The sequence below is a fragment of the Planococcus citri genome, chromosome 4, assembly GCF_950023065.1.
Source record: "Planococcus citri chromosome 4, ihPlaCitr1.1, whole genome shotgun sequence".
Lineage (NCBI taxonomy): Eukaryota > Metazoa > Arthropoda > Insecta > Hemiptera > Pseudococcidae > Planococcus > Planococcus citri.
In genome coordinates this window covers 17751418-17765386 of record NC_088680.1, presented here as the reverse complement: position 1 = coordinate 17765386, position 13969 = coordinate 17751418, and the positions used below count along the sequence as shown (strand labels likewise).

General features: G+C 32.4%; 2 protein-coding genes and 1 long non-coding RNA gene across 5 annotated transcripts in view; all 3 read right to left on the bottom strand.

Annotated features, from left to right (window-relative positions):
* Positions 1–11830, bottom strand: part of LOC135842440 (uncharacterized) — a 51590-nt gene extending 39760 nt beyond the window's left edge. For all 3 annotated transcript variants that reach the window (XM_065359903.1, XM_065359905.1, XM_065359904.1), the window contains exon 1: positions 11322–11830. The gene's annotated coding sequence lies outside the window, so the exon portion shown is untranslated. The remainder of the gene's footprint in view (positions 1–11321) is intronic.
* Positions 957–4168, bottom strand: LOC135844548 (uncharacterized). The gene is made up of 2 exons (XR_010558562.1): positions 3780–4168; positions 957–2120 (listed from the first exon to the last, which is right to left on the bottom strand). It is a non-coding gene; the product is annotated as an uncharacterized LOC135844548 (long non-coding RNA).
* A 116-nt stretch (positions 11831–11946) lies between the features above and the next one.
* On the bottom strand, positions 11947–13721 carry LOC135842442 (protein snakeskin-like). Its single transcript, XM_065359908.1, has 3 exons — positions 13465–13721; positions 12930–13136; positions 11947–12387 (listed from the first exon to the last, which is right to left on the bottom strand). The coding sequence occupies exons 1-3, from the start codon at positions 13513–13515 to the stop codon at positions 12163–12165; spliced, it is 483 nt and encodes a 160-aa protein (XP_065215980.1). The 5' UTR covers positions 13516–13721; the 3' UTR covers positions 11947–12162.
* Between the last annotated feature and the right edge of the window lie 248 nt (positions 13722–13969).

The window sequence follows — 13969 nt, the reverse complement described above, 5'->3', positions numbered from 1 at the left end:
AATTTTATGATTATTCCCATTCAGAATTTTTAAATTATTGTGTACCTACCTCAACCTACCTAAGTATTGATTTTTAAAAAAATTAGATTGAAAATAAATTTTAAAAATAATTGGTTGCAAAAAATAAGTTACTGATAGGGTAAAATTTTGGTGGTTTTCAAACGATCTGAAATTTATTAACTATTATTTCAAACGAAAATTATGTCTCACGTTGGAATAAAAATTACAAAAAAAAAAAAAAAATGTTTTCCTGAACGGTTGCGTTACTTACTTTTTAAAATTTTTAAAATGAAGTTTTTCAGTGATACTCAAGTATTAATATTTATTAATTTGTTTTTGTTTCAAAGTCAGCATATTTTTAAAAAAATGCCAATTTAAATAATATTATTGAAATTATAATGGGGGGAGAGGTTCAAATTCAGGTGACTGCTTACAATGATTGTTTTAAAAATTAAGAATTTCTGAATTCAGTTTCAAAATTCTTGTTTTTAAGAACTATTCTGATTGGATTTTTTTGATAATAGAGGACTTCTTCAAAACATCGAAAGATAGGTATGGTTTTTGAAAGTCAGGAAATATTTTGGAATACAGAGGTACCAATTCTTTGGCCATTACCTCTAGTTTCAAGAAACCAAAGTAATTTTATAAGTTTTTGGATGTTTTTATTCTCTATATCGAAATTGGCAATAATGACCGAAAAAAATTAGCACCACTAGGTGTAGGTACATATTAAAATATCCCCCCCCCCTCCCAACTGTTTCAGAAATGATATTTTTTGATGTTCCAATACGAAAAATAGGTAATTGAGAAGCAAATCGTTATTTGCAAATTTTCAACCGCTCAAAAGTGATTTTGCATTGGGTCTTTTTTCGCAAAACACGATGAGGAATTATTCCAAGTAAAAAACTTTGTGTGCTTGCCTCTTATTCATCACACACCTACTTCAAAAAAATACATTCTGAAGCGTAAAAAAATTATTTAATATTTTTTCAGTAACAATTTGAACAAATCTTACATGGAAAGGCTAATTGAATTAAAATTATTGACAAGTTTTTAAAAACGTTATGAATTATACTGTAGCAAATCAATGTCTCCAATTAAAGCCTCAAATCTTATCCATAAGCAAAAATAACTTACCTATTAATCAATTTTGAAAAATTTTAAATTAAAAAAAAAGTACCAGAAATATCATCTATGTCAATTTACATGAATGTATTTCTTGACTATCTTTTGAGTTCTTTTAAATACTTTTATGTGAAATAATTTTCTAAGTAGAAAGAACTTTACACCAGTGCAGTCCCGATTTACGCACATAGTTCTCGATATCGTCCTTCGACCACCACTCGGCACACTTTCGGTTCACATATTTCATAATACGGATATTCACCTTCATAATCATGACGGAGCACAAGGAGCTGAACGTAGGTTTATCTTGTTTCAACACTTCGTCTACAAATACCATTTCAAGAACTTTCAAGTAATCAACGAGTTGATCATGAGTACGGGGTTTCAAATTTGTAAAGTTTGTGAAATAGGCGGATACTACCTTCGATATCAACTCTTTTTTCACCACCAAACTTGAGGTACGATCGTTTTCAAAAGTTTCGTCGATACATTTGCTGAAATTATTCCATTTATTGAAGTTGAAAATGAGACCAATGTCACTAGAGTGTCGTGGTATTAATACTTCTTTCAAGAACTGTTGTTTGAATACTTGGATAACGCTTGCATCATAAGCGCAATAAAATTTTATTTTTCCAATGAATTTTTCATACTCTTGATCACGGATTAATAAACGATATAAATATTCTTCGAAATGGTGAGAATGCATTACTACGAATTCTTTCAGCGCCAATTGGTTCTCGAAGTGCGGCAAACACGTGTTCACTAATAAGTTGAACGATTCAGAACTACACTCGTGAAACAAAGGGCTCTCAGCTACCTTGAAAATCAGTTTTTTTCTCTCATTTGCAGACAATTGATGAAGTATGCGAGCTACTTCATGATATGCTATTTCTTTCAAATTTGGTACATTGTGAAGATGAACATGGGGATCGTTGCTGCAGCCTGCGACAATGCGGTGTGCTTCGTGTGTTCGATTAGTGGACATCTTGAGTGATCTGTAATTTAGAATAAAAATGATTGTTGTGGTTTTCAGATGCCTATAGTCGAGTTAGGAGAAACTCAAAATCATTCATATCTATTCACTTGCTTATCTTATAATTGGGATCGTAGAAAACAATTCCAATTACATTAAAGATTTTACAAATACGGAATCTTGTTCAGCAACGTACGCTGATTTCAACAAGGAAGCTTTTTAGTTTTTTTTTTCTAGTTTCATTAGATCAGAAGAAATTTCAAGAAATGAACTTGGGGGAATAAAAAAATGTAGGACCTTTGCTCCTATTTAGATGAAGATATGTTCTACGAGCATTTAAATAAAATTGATGAAAAATTTGGTCTAATTTTGTACGAAATGTTACTGAATTGCATCATATAGGTATGTAATCATAATATAAAATTTCATCAAATCCTTTCTCATATGCCCTGTAAGGCTTCTTCACTTGTCATTAAATTTGAGTAAAAAAGAAGGCCACGATGATCGAGCTCATACATGTGACATGATAATCTTCATCATTTGAGTATTTTAGTGCAATTGAAGGGCGGTTTTCCAAAAGTGGATAAGTCAACTTTTTTGAAAATTGAGTTTTTCACGCCATTGTGTTCTATAGGTCGTATCTCACCTATTTAATGCCTAACCTACCCACAATACCTATTTATCTACGCACAATCCAGCTTTTCTGTAAGTTGCGGATTGCAATCGTTTTTCCAAAACGCGATAAGTCATAATTACTTCGTTTTCGTTACTTTTATAGCCAAAATAGAGCTGCCAATATGGTTTTTTTAATAGGTAGTACTGTAATATGTACTATATTTTCGTTTTTATTTTATTGCCAAAATGCAGATAATTTTTTTTTAAATGATAGTGCTGTAGATAAATACTTAATTTTTGTCAATTTTATCGCCAAAATGGAGGTAGCCTAAACATTTTTTTTTTCAATCAAAAATTTTTTTTTCGTAAATTTATTGCCAAAATAGTGGTAAGATTTTTTTTAAATCAAAAATCTTTTTTTTCAATTTATAGTGTTGTAATAGGTACTTAATTTTTGTTTAAAATACAGGTAAAATTTTTTGTAATCAATTTTTTTGGTCATATACTTTTGTATTGTGAATTAGAGTTGACTTACATCGATTTGCAACACTGGTTCTATCATATAAATGAAAACATGAAAAATCGTTTTTCCAAAAAGCGATAAGTCAGTTTACTTTTTCTGTCGCAGAAGCGCTGCAAGCTTGAGTTACATCACAAAACCAACACGTACGTGTTGAGGTAGATCCAATACAACATGCAGGATAGGTGGCATACTCCAAGTGCATCGCGCCTTGGAATGGGCACTAAAAACATCATTTATCTCGAAATCATAATTTTTGACTTATCGCTTTTTGGAAAACCGCCCTTCAATTTTATTCACATTGATATTATCGCAAAACTATAATCGAGTTCAAGTTCTAAAAAATGTATTGAATTCGTGATAAATTGACTACCTATTTCGAAAATAAAGTAGGTAGGTAAGCGACCGATACTCAATTTTTGTTCATTTCTGCGATCTGGGTTTTATGACATTTTCAAAAACCAATCACACCTACACTTTCAAGATATGATTCTAATACTACATATTAATTACGAGTAGCAATAAAAATAACACAAATTTACTTACCACGAACAGTATGAATCTTGAAGTTGAATAAATCGTCGGTCAAATCTTCCAAAAAAAAATTGCACAAAAAAGAAAGTGAACCACGAAATTAGTATAAGCTAACACGATGACTCAAATAAACGCGAGTACGAGCGACGTGTTAATGGGCCACCAGTCAGGTCTTCCTCTTCGTTATAAATGCATCAAAACACTACAACACTAGGTAGAGGTACCTTCTTTGCAAACATACCATCGTCTTATCAAGGATCGGCGACGACTTTTAAGCATTACTCACTCGGAACAATTGGAATTTGAAACACATTTCTCACATCAACCCATATTGTGTTGAAATAGCACGATGACTAAAACAAAGGCTCAGAAAATATCTCCTACATTCAAAGTCCTCACAATTAGTATGTACTATGGACGGGTTCTTATCAAGTTAACGTTGATTATTATGAGAAAATCGTATAAGCCAAATTTTTAAAGTCTACCTATTCAACGAAATGCGACGTTTGTTGACTGGTTATGGAAATGGCCTAGGTCAACGAAGAATCTCATTTTTTTTTCGCAAAACAGAATTCTGAAGCGTAAACAAAATTATGTAATCTTCTTTCATTAGATTAACAGGTGAACATTTACTTACAAAGGAAGGCAAATTAATTAAAAGTGCAACGATTAAATTAAAATTATTGACATGTTTTGAAACGTTATGATTATGAATAAAATACTGTAAGTATATAGCAAATCAACGCCTCAAATTACTCTCACGTTTTATCCACAAGCAAAAATAACTACATCAATTTTTCAAAATTTAAAATTTAAAAAGAGAATAGCTGGGTAGGTACCTACCAAAAATACTATCAATGTTAATTTGCATTCCTCGACCATCTTTTGAGTTTTTAAAAATATTTTCATGTAAAATAATTTTCTAGAAACAAAGGTTGTATGAATTTTTGAGACACAACTATCACTTGTGAGCAGAGTGCTGACATGCAGAATACCTAACAAGAGTTGTCAATGATAGGTACCTATACACACAGGGGGTCTGGTGAGTGGATGTCAAAAAGCTTCAGATTTGGATACAACCGGGTACGACTCGTATTATGAACAAGTTGCCTATCTTTGAAGTTTAGGGACAACGGAGTTTTGAAAAAAATTGCGAAAATTGGAAATGGGCAGTACTTCGGAAAATGAAAAAATTTTGTCTATATGAATTTTTGCCCACCTTTGAAATTGAAGGAGTCAGAGGTCAGATATATTTTAAAAAGAAAATATCAGAAAGAAAACCAAATATTTCTGGCTCCTTCAATTTCAAAATTGAGCTAATCAAAATTATTTTGCATTAATGTTTTTGGAAAATTTTTTCAAAAAAAGTCTGAGAAAGAAACATATTTTTTTAGGTTAAAAATATTTTAGATCATTCCTATAACTTTTATTTTTTATTGTTTACTTTTTATTTTTCAATTTGAGTGATTTCGTTGAATTTAAGTATTTTAAAATAGGTACCTCGCAAATTATTTTCCGTTTGTTTTTCATTGCTTTTGTTTTTTTTTATTTATTTTTTACAACTTTTAGTGAGCTTAGTGGATTTTGTTTGAAAATGGAAAATACAAAATAGGTAGATTACTAGATTCCTTATACGTATGTTCTTTGAAAAAAAAAAAAAAAAAAAAACTAGACAGGTAATACTTAATCTTAAATTTTTAAAAAAAATTAAATGTATTTTTCTTAGGGTGTTTATAATTGCAAGATGATTATACCTACCCGCCAACAGATGGGTTTAGACCCTCCCTAATAAACCAAATGAGGGTAATTTTATTCAATTTTTACGTACTTATACTGAACATTATGACCAGGGCTCGGATTTTTATGCTGGAGCATATTTTCTGTATGCATGGAGGATAGGGAATTTTTCAATTATCTCCACGATTCATGAAATTTCAAGTAAAATGAGCCTAATTTGTTAGAGAATATTTTGGCATATTTCACCATAAAAGCATATAAAAGCATATTTTGGTATTTTTTAGGGAATATTTTGCGTTTTTAGAGCATATTTTACGTTTTTAGCGGTTTTTTAGGGAATATTTTGCTCAATTTCAGATTTTTGCATCAAATTAGCATTTTGATATTTTTCATTTTGTCTCCGAAAAATTTGTGAAACTGGCAATTGCTCTCTTGTACCTACTAATTTTTTTTTGTTCATTTTATTTGTTTTTTATTCCTTTAATAATGGAAGTAGAATTACCTTTTCGTAATTTTAAAACGCTCTTTTTTCCATTTTTGTTCCTGAATTCTTGGTATTACATAACAATATTAGTAAAATCGTATAGGAATTGATTTTTCCTGTAAAACAATACCCATATCGTTAGGGAATATTTTTACTTTTTAGAGCATATTTTGGAATTTTTTAGGGAATATTTAAGCGCATATTTTGGATTTTTTAGGGAAAGAATATCCGAGCCCTGATTATGACAAATCAGAGGATAAATGATAAAATTACTTTTCGATATCGTCCATCGACCACCACTCGGTCAACTTTCGATTAAAAATATTATAATAACGATTAAAACGTTCGTACTTATGACGAGAAAGCCAAGAAGGCGGCTCAAAAGGATGAAAAAACAAACGTTTCACTTTTTTCAACTCGTCGTCGACAACGAATATCATTTCAACAACTTTCACAAGATCATCGAAACATTCACAAAGAGTTTCATAACTTTCAGGGCCATCGTAGATATCGGCAGCTATCTTTGATACGACCTTTTGCTTTACCATCAATCTTGAGGTAAGATCGTTTTCAAAAGTTTGGTCGATAAATTCGCTGAATTTATTCCATTTATTGATGTCCGTAATGAGATCAATTTCAAAAGCGTGTTCTGTTAATTCATTCATCAGGAACTCTTCTTTGAATACTTGGACAGCGCTTGCATCGTAAGAACAATAAAATTTAATTTTTTCAACGAACTTTTCAAACTCTTGATCACAGATTAACAAATTATATAAATAGTCTTTGAAATGACCAGACTGCATTACGTATTCTTTCCACGTTAATTGGTCCTCGGAGTCCGGCAAACATAAATTCGCTATAAAGTCGACCGATTCGGAACTACACTCGAAAAAAAAAGGGCATTTAGTTACTTCAAAAATCAGTTTTTTTCTCTCATTTGAAGAGAACAGATGAAGTACTTTACTCAAAAATTCTAGAAGACAGGGATTATCGAGACAAAACTGAATGCACACGTTCAACCAGCTCAACCACGTTTCATCGTGAATCAGGCGATTTTTTAGGGAATCAGAAGCAGTATCCCAAATCTCAGCCAATAAAGACATCCATGCAGCAGTATGTCTACTACGAAACATTAGTTCACCGATAATCGCAGAAAATGGTGTAAATTTGATGAGATTTCTAGATTGTTTCCAAATGTAAAGCGCACATCGCGGAGAATTGAAATACATGAGGAAAAAAAATATTCCCGTATCAGCCGTTAAATCAAGTTCTTGATGATTGCAAGTCATTTTAGAAATGGTTTTCTCAAAAACTACGCAAGAGCAAGTGGTATAATATCCGTCATTTTTCTCTCTCTCTCTAAGTAAACTCGATGCGAGTAAGTAAGCTTGTTGGCGATTAATGCATGCTCAAGGTCACTTAAAAAGCTCCAGAAGTAATCGTTGACGAACCGATCACGAATATTGAAATCCTCTGCCTCAGCGAGGTAATAATTTGGCACTTTACACAGTTCATTTCTAAGGTAACAAATCCAATAGAAAAACACCCAGCCGTTGGAAGAATCCACATCTGCGTAAAATTCTGCCGGAAGTGAATCCAACGAAAACTTTTTCATTTCGTCTTCCATGCAATAGACGCTCATAATGATAAATTTATGAACATTTGTCAAGCAGTCGACACGTAGCATGTTTTTGGCGGTTTTTCTACAATCGATTTCACCATTCGTCGACCAAAGCAACCAGTTTGGATCGATGCTAGGAATATCGTAATGATGCTTGGAAAATTTCTTGGGAAATTCCATGTAATATAAAAAATGCCGTGTCCATTGTGTAATGTTTCGGTCAACTTCCCGCAGGTAACTTTCGAGCATATCTTTAATGCAATTAGGAATATTCAGATCCTTTATCAGTTGTATAGAACGCTCCTTATGAGAACTATCTTGCTCATTGTCAAGCTGGAATTTGCCCAAACCACTGCACCATATTCCTCGACCTACTTCATATGATGCTAATTCTTTTAGGTTTGGTACGTTGTAAAGATTAACACAAGCATCGATGCTGCCATCGACAACGCAATTTGCCTCGTGTTTTTGATTAGTGGACATCTTGAGTGATCTGTAATTTGAAATAAAATGATTGTTGGGGTTTTTGAATGCATCAGTTGGAGGAAAACTTGTTGTGCTTTCGGTATTGCATTGTGCTTTACTGCTTTTGATATGGTGTTGTGCTTTCAGGCTTTTGGTGTTCGGTGCTATCGGAGTATCGGTAACTATAGTGTTGTGCTAATGCTTGCGGTATTGTTGTGGTTTCAGGCTTTCAGTATTGCATTGTGCTTTCTGGCTTTCAGAATTGCGTTGTGCTCGTAATTTTAGAAAAAATGGATATCTCAACAACAAGGAGGGGGCGAAACGTCAGCAACTTTCCACATGGAAGTTTCTCAATGGTATGTATCAAAACTCACCCTTCTTATGCACCAATAAGGCCTTCAACATTTTCACATAATTTACAAATTTTCATTTTATCCAAAACAACAATTTTTCCTGATTCAGAACCGTAGAATTTTTTGTCAAAAATCTCAGTTTTTTACCCAGCTTTTTTTCTGAATTTTGAAATTCTAAAATAAAATTTTTCGAAATCAAATGCTTCGCGATATTTATGTATTTGATCTTATCTTATGCCAATTTTATTGTACGTGCTCAATGTCATTGATTTTTAATGAACTCATCACACAAAAAAAATCAAAATTCGAAAAGATTAAAAAAATAAACGAATTTTAAATTATTTGCCATGAGTGTAATTTTATCAACTTTTTCATGAAATACGTCAGAAAGAGGTCAAAATAAGACAACTGAACAAATTTCTACTTTTTTGATGCTTGGAATTGAAAATTGAATTTTTTTGAATTTTGATTTTTTTGTGATGGATTCATTTCATCGAGTGAAAGGGGTTTTTCAACTTTTTCAACGGATATGTAGAAATAGGGGTCAAATGGACCAACTTCACTAGTCAAAACTTTTTTTCGTGTTTTAAATAAAAAAAATCGCATTTTTTCCCGCAAACTTTCAATTTTTTTAATCGATTTTACGAAATAATTCCATCCCGATTTTTCAATATGTTGTTCAGTATGAAAAGTTGTCCATAATACACTTTTTCTGAATTTTTGAGAGTCGGAACTATATGAAAACTACGTTTTGAAACTTTTCTAGCTAATTTTTCGTATATAAAAAAAAGTGGCAACACTGATTTTTATGATATCACCAAAAAGCCTTTCAAACCCCCTAATTATTGGAAATAGTTCCATTTTGGTAGGTATCGCGGTTATCGAGTAATCCATTGCTGAAATGGATGATATTTCAAGTTCACTGAAAACTTTGACACCCCCTAGCAGCCTTTGAAAAAGAGCTAGAGAACTGCGATTTACGCCATTTGTCATTCCTTCAAATGATCTTTCCACAGGAAAAATTTCAAAAAAATCGCCGACCCCCCCCCCCCTTGGTTGAATTGACGAGGAATAACTCAGTAATGAAAAAATAAGACAAGCGAAATGAAATGTCGAGTATAAATTTTTCCTTTGCGAGTTCTAAAAAAATGTCAAGGAAAATAGTAAAAATTTTATCAAAAATTGTCATCAACTTGACCGATTGTTTTCATCTGTCTCTATATCTCAAAATTTTCGAAAAGAATCAAACAAAGAGCTAGGTATAGTTAACTCTGTCTAAGGAATTACCTCAACTGTTAGTCACTGACCAGGATAATACTTCGCCTACTTGTTAGATTCTGGCATAATTTTTCAAGACGAACAAAAAAAAAGGTTCTTTGGCATAATAAATTGCCTATCAACCGTATTTTACGAATAGAGTAATTACTTACATTTTTTGTAGGTACAAATACATAAGTTTCTCAAAATTTTCAAAAGTTGAATTTTTGTCAGTTTTGAAAGTATACCTGACTAAATTCTTGGTTAACTGATCAAGATGAGCAAAAAATGTTATTTCGTGATGTACTTAGTCTAACTTTGGAATTGAAAAAGTTGGAAACAGTAGTTTATAGAAATTTTGTGACATCCTTGAAAATTGATTTGCCTGTAGAGCCTTCAATTACTCCAGAGGTAGACTATAATGTGAGAGAACCTTTCTTGTTAGTATTGAAAAGTTGTACCAGAAACCACAGTCAAAAATGTTTTTTTCTTACAGAATGCGTACACCATTGCCCTTTTAATTTCCAGACCAACCAAATACGGCGCGAGTGTTTCCCCTTGAGGACCTTAATATAGGCAACCGTTCGAACAGATTGGCGACTAACTTATGAGGTTAGATACTTCCTGGAGGCTGGATACTTCCCTATTGACTCCTATTAACTGAATTTATTTTGCTTTGCTTAATCAAGATAATTATAATTATGTTTCATCTGTGAAGGTTCAATTATAATACCTCGATAAAATTGCACCAATTTGGAATGATTTTATCTAGGTAAATGTGTAAAAATTCTAGAGACAAGACCAATTTGCCAGTTGCCTACATAAATGATTATGTAAAATTTTGACAAAATAATTCGATCTGTGCCTGTGCGCATACATTATACTATAATTCTACTTCAGTTAGGGCTTAGGGCCCTATAGTTTCACCTTCACTCAGGTTCAATCGGTCGGCCATCTTTGGTGCAAAATAAATGTAAACAAACAAGGTTTCAGCCAATCACAGCACAGCTGTCCGCCAAGTGAGGTCACTGTGACGACGTGACGTGTGACGTTACATTATCAGCTATTTTGTTTGTTTACATTTATTTTGCACCAAAGATGGCCAACCGATTTCACCCGATAAAATTTGGTTTAATTTTGTATGAAATAATTGAAATTCGATCAAATAATTGCATAATAATACATATAAAATTTTACCAAATCCTTTATCTTTTTTCCATGAGCCCTTTAAGGCTTCTTCACTTGTCATTATATTTCTGACTTCTGACATTATTTTCAAAAAAGTTTGAGCAAAAAAGAGGGCCCCACAAAAGACCGTGCTCATACATGTGATCTTCATCGTCATTCGAGTATTTTATACAGTGCGATTTTATTCACTTTGATATTACTACAAAACTATCAAGCATCGTGTCCAATGTCTAAAATGTACCGATTGAATTCATTTCATAATAGATTGACTATCTCTAAAATAAAGTAGATATCAAGCGAACGATACTCAATTTTTGATCATTTCTACGATCTATGTTTCACAAATATTTTCAAAAATAATTTCACCAACACCACAAGCACAAGTGATATGATTCTAACTTAATACTCAATTACGAGTATAGCAATAAAAATAACACAAATTTACTCACCATGAACAGTATAAATCTCGAAGTCGAATAAATCGTAAGTCAAGTCTTCCAAAAAAACGCACAATGATGAAAGTAAACACACAATTTGAAAGCGAACCACTAAATTAGTAAGCTCACATAAGATTCAAATAAACGCAAACACGTGTTAAAATGTACCACGAGACAGGTCTTCCTTAGAAACGCTTCATCAACAGACTGAAAAACAACATTCTTATCGATCGAAGACGACTTCCGCTAGCATTCAACCGGAACAAAAGAAACACATCTCCCTTCTACCACAATTGCGTTGAAATAACGATGACTCAAACAAAGGATCAGAAACCGGTTCTTGTATTCAAGTTAGGTAAAGGGTACGTGAGTTTGTACAACATTACGATGGTGAAATATCTAGACAACTACGAAGTACGAAGTCGAAATTTTAAATATCAAGACACTGCAAAATAGCAAATGTGTTGCTGAACAAACCAATGTGGTCATTCATTTCTTCAGTTACATATGGGTACCTAGCTACCTACATATTTGAATGTATTGGTCCATTGGAAAGTACTCTGGTTTAAATCTAAATAAACGCAGATTCCAAAAAAAAGAAAAAAAATAGTGGAGAAACATATTAGGAGCGAAGGCAGAGAGGTTCAAAATCTTGTTTAATTAATAATAATAATAAAAGGGTTGTTTTGAAGAAAAATTGTTTAAAAAAATTATTAAAATTGGTCAAAAAAATGAACACCAGATTGACAAATTACAATATGTACTACTGTAAAATAATTTTTTTTAAAAATGAATAGTTGAAAAACGAACACATTAAGAGTAGGTATAGCTTAAATTTAGATAGGGAAGAATTTCAGTAATCTCCGTATTCTCTAAAGAAATGTATACAAGATAAAACCGAATCCATCAGGTAGATTGCTCCACTTATTACACATAAAATTCCGACTGTAATTCCAATTCCTTTCTCTGATGTCACTGTCTTGAATTTATGCTCAGGCTGATAACCGATCCAGTAATGAAGAGCAATTCCTCCCACAGCTATGAATAAAACGGTGCCGAAAATGTTCATTATGACGTCCTGAAAAATACACAAATTAATAATAAGTACATATAATTATTATGATTTGAATGGCATATGATTATAATCATTTGAAGAGCTCTATTCCAAAGTGGGTTAAGTCATTTTTAAAAAAAGCACGTTTTACAGCGATTTTTACTTTAAAAGTGGGTGAAGTCACCGATTTTTCAAAGTACATTTTTCAGCAAACAATTGTTCTATGTCCAAAGAAAGGAAAAGTGCACCGACCTTTGGAAACAGAACAAATTTTAGCAACAAAAATTTTAAACGCATTTTTTGAGAAAAAAATGACTTAACCCACTTTGGAATAGAGCTCTTCATTTCATCAGCTTGTGAAAGAATTAAAGTCATTTATAGATTAGGCATAGCGATGATTCATTTGGAAAAACATTAAACCATTTCAGGAAATCGCCAGAGTCTTGAAGATTCAATTCACGATCACGATCGGGAAGAACTCGAATGATACAATATTTACCTACATTAAATAGATCATCGATGGCTGACGTAAGTTGAAAACTATTTGAGTAGGTATAAAAACTCACCACAAGGGTTTTTTTCTGTTGAGTTGTACCGAATGCGTAAGAAATTAAAATGACACTAGTATAGATGAAGAATCCAACTAACACCCCGGATGCGATAATCTCAGCATCCGGGTTTTTCTCTTCATTTAAGTTCCACGTCCCGCCGATGCCCAAAAATTCGCCGCCATAGCCTTTGCGATACAGAATTAAAATTATGAGATTTAAAACCTGTAAACAAATGTTTTATTTATTTATTTATTTATTTATTTTTAATAATAATGGATGGAAAATAGGTAGTTCTTACACTAATATCAACTCTTCAAAAATTGACGGAAAATCTCACAATATTTTTTATTTTACCTATTTTAAAAGATGCTCCAGCAAATCGATTCTATAGTTAAGTATTTAAAAAGTTACCAAAACTACGAGCATCACATTGAGTAAGAGGAAAAAACTCAACGAGGAAGTCTCCATTCCACATATGTTTGAATAATTGTGCTTTGTTCTGCACACATCAATAATATAGTGAATTAATTAAATATGCATTTTCACTTACAATTTTAACGACCTTCAAGACGATCGTCGCGATCGTAGTCATCTCAGGCATGATGGCTGGAATTTATTTAATCAAAATCTTCGAAACAAATACGATTATTATAATTCCAAACCGAACAAAGTGGCACACAACAGACTGGCATAAAAAACGTATGACTTAATGATTCAAGACATTCCACAAATTTAAACACCAACAAGTGCCCACCTATATTTTTTCATTGCTGTTTGAATTGACTGATAAGCTTTACTCACTGTGCAAACATTCAAAAAAAACCTCCAATTTCGTAATGACAAAATTATACCTACGTATACGCAAAATTAATCATAGGTACGCGCTCTTCGAGAGGTATCTATAGGTAGGTACTTAGATTAGATAAGAAGACTTCCGCTTACGAGTTCACCCATCTAGGTAAGGTACCTACGTAACGAGGAATGTCATATTGCTTTCGTTGTTTTATTGGGAAACGTAATAATTCGCCAAAAAAAATTCATTCCATGTCGCACCT

What these genes read in the sequence shown, in the direction of transcription:
- LOC135842442 (XM_065359908.1), bottom strand. Translation starts at nt 13,515, where the DNA reads ATGCCTGAGATGACTACGATCGCGACGATCGTCTTGAAGGTCGTTAAA. An exon ending in TCTTGAAGGTCGTTAAAATT is followed by an intron (nt 13,137 to 13,464) that starts GTAAGTGAAAAT and finishes ATTTGTTTACAG; the next exon opens with GTTTTAAATCTCATAATTTT. An exon ending in AACAGAAAAAAACCCTTGTG is followed by an intron (nt 12,388 to 12,929) that starts GTGAGTTTTTAT and finishes TGTATTTTTCAG; the next exon opens with GACGTCATAATGAACATTTT.